The following is an 8,183-nucleotide window of genomic DNA, read 5'->3' as shown; positions in this document are numbered from 1 at the left end:
AAATTCATTTTACATTTAATTTATTGCTGTAAATCTACATTTATTTATTTCACATTCATTTTATACATTATATTAATTTACTGTAAATATTATTTATTACTGTAAGTCTACATTTATTTATTTTATATTCATTTCACATTTTATTTATTACTTTAAATCTACATTTATTTAGTTTGCATTGAGTTTACATTGTATATATTGCCGTAAATGTACATTTATTTTATACATTTTATTTATTGCTGTAAATGTACATTTTATATATTACTGTAAAATGTATTTAGTTTACCTTTTATTTATTGCTGTAGATGTAGATAGATTTTATACATTTTATTTATTACTGTAAATTTATTGATTTTGCATTTTACATTTTATATATTAGTGTAAATACACATTTACTTTACATTTATTTTATACATTATATTCATAACTATAAATGTACATTTTATTCATGACTGTAAATGTACATTTATTAGGTTTACATTTTACTTATTGCTGTAAATGTACATTTATTTAATTTACATTTTATTAATTGCTGTTGATGTAGATTGACTTTATACATTTAATTTATTACCATAAATGTACACTCATTAAGTTTATATTTAGTTCACATTTTATATATTGCTATAAATGTAGATTTCATGGAGGACGTCTGAAACAGGTTAAAACCGCAAAACATCCAGACTAATATCATTAAACTGATTTTATAATTTTACTGATACTCAGAAATATATTTACAACCTGAGTACTTTCATAACATTACTAATACCAACAATAAAAAGCAATTACTGTCTCAATCATATGCTGTCAGGTACCGACTGATTTAAAGTTTAACGGTACTCAGCAGTGTTACCCAATCCTTTTACTGATTGGTCTTAACTATTAAATCTGGTTTAAACAAACTTTGGCAGGTTTGTTACAGTACAACTGAAATGTTTAGACCTCAGGAGGAATCACACTTTTATCAAAAGTTAGATGAAAAGAAAAAGATGAAAATTGTGGCCGGGGGTGATATATCTTATATTCAATATGTATATTAAATATTGATTTTGTTATGAGTTCATGCAGTCCTTTTGATAAAAAAAAAAGAAAAAACAATTTGAATCCTTACCTTTGAGAAAATTGTGTTGTTTCAAAGTATAATTTCAATTGTTCTGATTCATTTGTAGCGGATGGAGTTATGTTTGAATGTCCAAACATACAGTAACTGTGTTTGTGTTTCAGCTTCACCCTCAAACGACACAAAACAGGTTGTTGTTAAAGAGGAGCAGCAAGAGAGGAGCTGCAGTCTGGACCAGGACCAGGACCAGGAGGAGCCAGAGCCCCCACACATTAAAGAGGAACAGGAGGAACCTTGGACCAGTCAGGAGGGAGAGCAGCTTCAGGAGCTGGAGGAGGCTGATATCACCAAGTTCACTTTCACTCCTGTCCCTGTGAAGAGTGAAGATGATGAAGAGAAACCTCAGTCCTCACAGCTTCATCAAACACAGACTGAACAGATGGAATCAGAAGCTGATGGAGAGGACTGTGGAGGACCAGAACCAGCCAGGAACTCTGATCCAGATCGAGATGACCAGACAGTAGACTCTTCTGAACCTGAGACTGATGACAGTGCTGATTGGAAGGAGACCAGAGAACCTCAGTCAGGTTCAAATAAAAAAGTCCCTGTCAGTGATCTGAGATGCAGCGCTGGTAAGAAACCATTCAGCTGCTCTGAGTGTGGGATGAGGTTCAGCCATAGTGGAAACTGGAACAGACACATGAGAACTCACACAGGAGAGAAACCTTTCAGGTGCTCAGTTTGTAAGAAATCTTTTCCTTGCAGTGGAAGCTTAAAGAAACACGTCAGAATCCACACCGAAGAGAAACCATTTAGCTGCACTGACTGTGGGAAAAGGTTTGGCTGTAAGACAAACCTGAAGAGACACGTGTTGATCCACACAGGTGAGAAACCGTTCAGCTGCTCAGTGTGTGGTAAAGGTTTTATTGAGAGTATAAATCTGAAGAGACACTACAGAGTTCATACAGGAGAGAAACCTTTCACCTGCTCAGTTTGTGGGAAAAGTTTTATACAATCAGGACATCTGACTCAACACATGAGCGTCCACACAGGAGGGAAACAAATCAGCTGCAGTGTTTGTGACAAAATGTTCAACTGGCCTCATCAGCTCAAAAGACATAAATGTGTTGGTGTTCAGTCCTCACAGCTTCATCAGACTCAGACTGAGGAGAACAGAGAGACAGAGCCTCCAGCCAGCAGCTCAACTGAACAGACTGAAACAGAAGCTGATGGAGAGGACTGTGGAGGACCAGGCCCAGACAGGAACTCTCATCCAGATACACCTCCACAACCAGATACTGAAGACCAGACTGAAAACTCTTCTGTAGTAAAGACTAATGACAGTGGGGATTGGAAGGAGACCAGAGAGCCTCAGTCAGGTTTAAACTCTCTGAGAAATGAAGAAGTTCCTGTCAGTGATTCCAGATGTGGTGCTGATGAAAAGCCATTTCACTGCTCTGAGTGTGGGAAAAGATTTGGGTGCAAAGCACATTTGGAGAGACACATGTTAACTCATACAGGAGAGAAACCTTTCAGCTGCTCAGTTTGTCGAAAATCTTTTACTCAGAGTGGGAGTTTACAGAAACACATGAGAATCCACACAGGAGAGAAACTGTTGAGCTGCTCAGTGTGTGGGAAAAGTTTCACTGAGAGTCCCGATTTAAAAAGACATCTAAGAACTCACACAGGAGAGAAACCTTTCAGTTGTTCAGTGTGCTGTAAAGCTTTCATTGACAGGAGACAAATGGAGATACACATGAGAACTCATACAGGAGAGAAACCATTCAGCTGTTCAGTGTGTAGGAAAAGTTTTATACAAGCAGGACATCTGACTCAACACATGAGCATCCACACAGGAGGGAAACGATTCAGCTGCAGCGTTTGTGACAAAATGTTCAACTGGCCTCATCAGCTCAAGAGACATAAATGTGTTGGTGGTCAGTCCTCACAGCTTCATCAGACTCAGACTGAGGAGAACAGAGGGACAGAGCTCAACTGAAGGTTTCCATCTCTGATGAAGAGAGTTGTTTGCCCAGTTCTCTTAAGTGTGGGGGCAGGTTTGATGTGCTCTGTCACCACAGGTTCAGCACTTGGTCCTGTCGATGGCAGATCTGAGGCATCAGGAGGAGGCGTGGAGCAGGAGTATGGCGTCATACTTGAGTCATAAGTCGCGCGAGCGATAACACATCTGCGCGTGTAAATTATTTTGTGTCACGCGCGCATATTTCGACTGCTGCGCGCACTTGTTTGATCTTCGCGCACATATTCAGCAACCGAGTGAAGCAGAGGTAGGTGTGAGCGAGTAAAAAAACAACAGCAACATGCACAACAATACTCTCTCTCTCCCCCGTGCTAGCTCGCACTGGAGCTGCGCTCGCTCGAAGCAAGGACTTTTGACACATTGGGGGCGGAGACCAAGGCTGACCCCGGCCCTCTTGTGATTGGTCATTTTCCCAGCCCTCCACATGGGTGCCTTTTCAGTTTGCTGCTGACAGCTTAGTGGTAGCGGCAGCATTATCAAAACAACAACAACAGTTGTTTCATGACGTTCATGACCACAACTCTACGCTTCGCACAGAGAGATATGCGCACGTGCAGATGTGTTATCGCTCGCACGACTTATGGCTCAAATATGACGCCATACAGGAGGAGGTCTGAGAGGTCGGGGGTACAGACAAATCAGAGTTTTGTAGGTGATAAGTAGAATTTGTAATGTATCCTGTGTTTGACTGTGAGCCCGTGGAGGTTGTGGAGGACTGGGGTGATGTGGACTCTGATAAGTCGGCAGGCAGTAGAGTTCTGAATGTACTTTTTAAAATGTATTTGTTATTGTTTACTGAAGACTTTGTGTGTGGAACCATATAACCATGCCAGTGTTTCCGACTAATTACCTAGACTGTGGCGGCCCACCAGAGTCTAATCTGTTGCACCAACGTCACATTTCAAGCTGCTGAAAGTATATTTACACTATTCATAGAATAAAGTTATTTTGCGTTGTGTTGCCAGTCAGTCAGAGCCCCGCCCCCACCTCTCCTGAGGACCTGAGGACCAGACCTGTGCTTGTATTTACACACACGCACTGAATATACCGAGCTGCGTCTAACATTACACGCTCTCCCTGAGGTTTCTTCTTCTTTTTCCCCGTTAAAAGGGTTTTTTGAGGAGTTTTTCCCTGGCCGCTGTGAGGGTCTAAGGACAGTGGGAGTCGTATCATGTACAGTCTGTAAAGTCTTTTGAGGCAAATCTGATTTGTGATTTTCTGGGCGCTGGGCGATATATCGATATAAAAAATATATCAATGTATTTTTAAATGTGATTTGGAATTAGACCATATCACATATATCGATATAGTTCCATTTTTTTATTTCTTTATATATACAGGTGCATCTCAATACATTAGAATATGATGGAAAAGTCAATTTCCAGAAGTTCAAGTCAAACAGCCCCAACCAAGTATTGAGTCATATAGATGAGATACTTTTCAGAGGCCAACATTTACATATTAAACATACTTTTTAAAATTGGTGTTTTGTAACATTAACATTTTTTTTGAGACGCTGAATTGTAGGTCTTCATTGAATGTAAGCCATAATCATTAGAATTAGAATAAATTAAATAAATGAAGACATGAAATGTTTAATTATGTGTGTAATGGATCTATAGTATGTGTTATTTCCACTTTTTGAATTGAATTACTGACATAAATAAACTTTTCTATGATATTCAAATTTTTTTGAGATGCACCTGTAAATGCTGCCTTTACGAGGGTTTGTCATATTTAGTGCTTTTGTAATGTTCGTTATTCTTTTCTCATAAATATATTTATTTCAGAAAAAGATTGGCCTATTATATTTCATAGGCTATTTATATTTAAGATATTTTTTATTTAAATGTGCACTTTATGGAGCTTTGATTTAAAAAAAAAAAAAGGTACTCCTGTTGTTATACAGTATTTATGTTCACTTAAACAGTTTCAATAAAACTACTTGTGACATGTCATATTTGGTTTAACTTTGACTGAACATTTGCTCTCACTTTACGATAAAAATATCGGGATATATATCGTTTATCGATATTCAGTCTAAATATATCGGGATATAACTTTTAGTCTATATCGCCCAGCCCTAATTTTAGGCTATATGAATAAAATTGACTTGACTTAACATCAACAGACACTAACCCGGTTCAGTTTCCAATAACTTTGAATCTCCTTGGGCAGAGAATCAAATCAGATCAATCAATCAAACAGCCTTTATTGTCACTATATAGTCAACTATACAACAGGATTGGGAGTGCCTCTGCTTCAGGCGCATATTTTAAGCAATCGTAACAACAAAACAAGGATGTGATGTCATAAATAATTATAAAAAATAGATAAATCACCACTGAAAATACTACAAATGCTGCAGACGAGGTAGATAGTGTGTTGCACATATTAATTGTATTGCACACATCAGTTTTATTGCACAAATGGGCATTTATAATGTCATTTTTGTATCCTGCTTTTTCTACTGTCCTATGTGGGTGTTGAGAGTTGTGACATCCCAGGGAAAGAAGCTCTTTTTCATCCTGCTACTTCTGCATTTGAAGAATACATTTAAAGTTTAATATAGATTCATTTACATAAGTACAGTGGGATCCTCTGAGAGTCTTCTTCGAGGTCAAAGAAAAGAGGTTTGGAAAAATACTTCTTGCTTAATTTTATGGTTCATTTTTTTCTGTTGTTATTGAACTTTGCCTCCATGTTTTTCCTCTTCTGTGTTCTGGTCTCTGCTGTGTAGTAAAGACGTTTTACTTGTAATCTCACAGTGTTTGAGTCTTGCTTCTCTGCTGGGACAGTTTGGTTTGTGTGATAGAAACAAAACTGTGATGGAAGCAGGAAATATTTCCAAATATTTCTTCTGTTTTTTAATTCTTAAAAGTGATATGTTAAAAGTAAACAATGATCATATTTACACTTAAAGGTATTTTTCCATCAGTGTTATTATTACTATCATCATTTAATTTGTTTCACTTTTTATTTCATTTATTTTGCTTTTTTAAGTGCTCCAAAATATATATATTTTTAACTTACTGAACATCTTCAAATAACAAACAATACATCTATGCAGTGTAATTAAATAAAGAAAAAAATAATAAAATAATACAGGCTATATAAATAAAATCAACATCAAGGGGTTTTAATTCATAAATATATTTAATTATAAAGTGCAATTAAAAAATATAAATCAAGTGAACAATGGTGATATTTAGACCCATCAGTTTATTTTCACCTGTAATTATTATTATTATTATTATTATTGTAATTAGTTCGTTTCTTGTCTTTTTATTTAATTTATTATTATTTGTAATATTATTTATAATCATAATTTATGTAGCTTTTTTCAGTGCTCAAAGTTTTAAAAAAAAATCGAATTCAATATCATATCAATATCATTACAAAGAGTTTATTATTGTTGTTAAACACGTCCAACAATAAATTCAAGCAACTTATTTAAATAAGATGGAGGAAATAAACGAAACAAACAAACACCAATTAATAAAATGTAAATAAAATTATACAATAAAAAAAATAAAAAAGTACAAATAAATGAAATCAACTTTTTGAAATAAAAGTCTGAAAGCTCTCCCCTATTTCAGTTTTTGAGGATTGAAAAAAATGATTTTCAATTACATTTTAAATGCTACAAAGCTTGAACAAAAAATAGACATTTGTGTATATGTCAAGGTTATTATAGTTAGCGAAAACTAACTAAATAACGAAAAAAAAAAAGAATTTAAAAAACATTTTTGTTATCTGAAATAAAAAATAAAAACAAGAGTTTTTAAAAAAATCGATACTGAAACTGTATTTTGTGGTTACAAAACTAACTAAAATTATAGTGAAAATGTCCTTAGTTTCCATCTTTGTCAACTTTTTTCATACTTGATATGAAATCTTTTTCACCTATCTAGTTTCGTGACTTAGTAAACTTATTGGGGCTGAAGGAAAGGAAGGCAGTGTTTATTGTGACTTTTTTTAATCTGGCACCCAACAAATACCCCATTACAAAAATACTAAAACTAATAAAAACTAAACTAAAACTAAGCATTTCCCAAAAAATAAAAACTAATTCAAACTAGCAAACTGACTCTAAAAACGAATTAAAACTAAATTAATTTGAAAACAAAAAATCACGACGAAATTAAAACTAAAACTAATGAAAAATCCAAAACTATTACAACCTTGGTATATATAACATTAAAATTCAAATATTCAACTTTTCGTTTTGTATAAAAAGAATACAATAGAATAAAGAAAGACAATATATTCAAAAACAGCTTCTACATTCTCTAAAAACTCATTATTTCTGTCCCAAAAACTGCAAAAATACATTAAAGTTTCACAAAAGACTTTTGTAGTTTTTCCTGAAACTTTTTTTTTTTTTACTTTATTGAGAAATTCCAAATACAGTCAGAACATTCATGTCGGATAGAACAAACAAGGTCTGGCATCACAAAATGAGAAAATAAATAAATATGAGAAAAAGTGAATGAAGTGCATAAGTCAGTACAGGTGTAAATTAAACAGAATAATACAAATAATTAAATTAAAAGGGAAGGAGGGGGGAAAAAAGAAAAAGTCATGACATATTACATTTCGCCAAATATTTCTTGAATTATGTTAAGAGTATGTATACATTTGTTATTATCAATTGTTTTAATACAATCAAGGTAGTTATTGAATTAAATTTCAAAAGCAGGAAAGAAAGGTCGACCTTTGGAAAATTTGGCCTTGTGAATGTGGAATTTCGCCATTAGAATAATCAAATTAATTAAGTGTTTGTTTGTTTTTCATTTAAAGAACTTTATTGAAAAAGGTTGCACATACAAACAATTGTATATAGAACAGCAGACAGGTGCTCCAACATATATGTATCATGACAAATAATTAAATAATAAATAAATCATAGTAAATCAGGGTTATCATTAGTAATTCCAATAAACTTAAAAAGTAGAGAATATAAATAAAATGACAGGGGAAGAGAAAAAAAGGGAACAGAGTGTAAATACATTATTCTTTGAAAAACCTCTCAGTTTTTCTGAAACAAATAGAACCAATTTGGAGTAGACGTCACGGTTACGT

General features: G+C 34.3%; 1 protein-coding gene across 1 annotated transcript; it reads left to right on the top strand.

Moving 5' to 3' along the window:
• Window positions 1-1,081: 1,081 nt before the first annotated feature.
• Window positions 1,082-5,803, top strand: LOC131984811 (oocyte zinc finger protein XlCOF6-like). The gene has a single exon (XM_059349791.1). The coding sequence runs from the start codon at window positions 1,170-1,172 to the stop codon at window positions 3,054-3,056; it is 1,887 nt and encodes a 628-aa protein (XP_059205774.1). The 5' UTR covers window positions 1,082-1,169; the 3' UTR covers window positions 3,057-5,803.
• Window positions 5,804-8,183: the final 2,380 nt, after the last annotated feature.

This window comes from Centropristis striata, chromosome 14 (assembly GCF_030273125.1).
Source record: "Centropristis striata isolate RG_2023a ecotype Rhode Island chromosome 14, C.striata_1.0, whole genome shotgun sequence".
Classification (NCBI taxonomy): domain Eukaryota; kingdom Metazoa; phylum Chordata; class Actinopteri; order Perciformes; family Serranidae; genus Centropristis; species Centropristis striata.
This window is presented reverse-complemented; position numbering and strand designations above follow the sequence as displayed.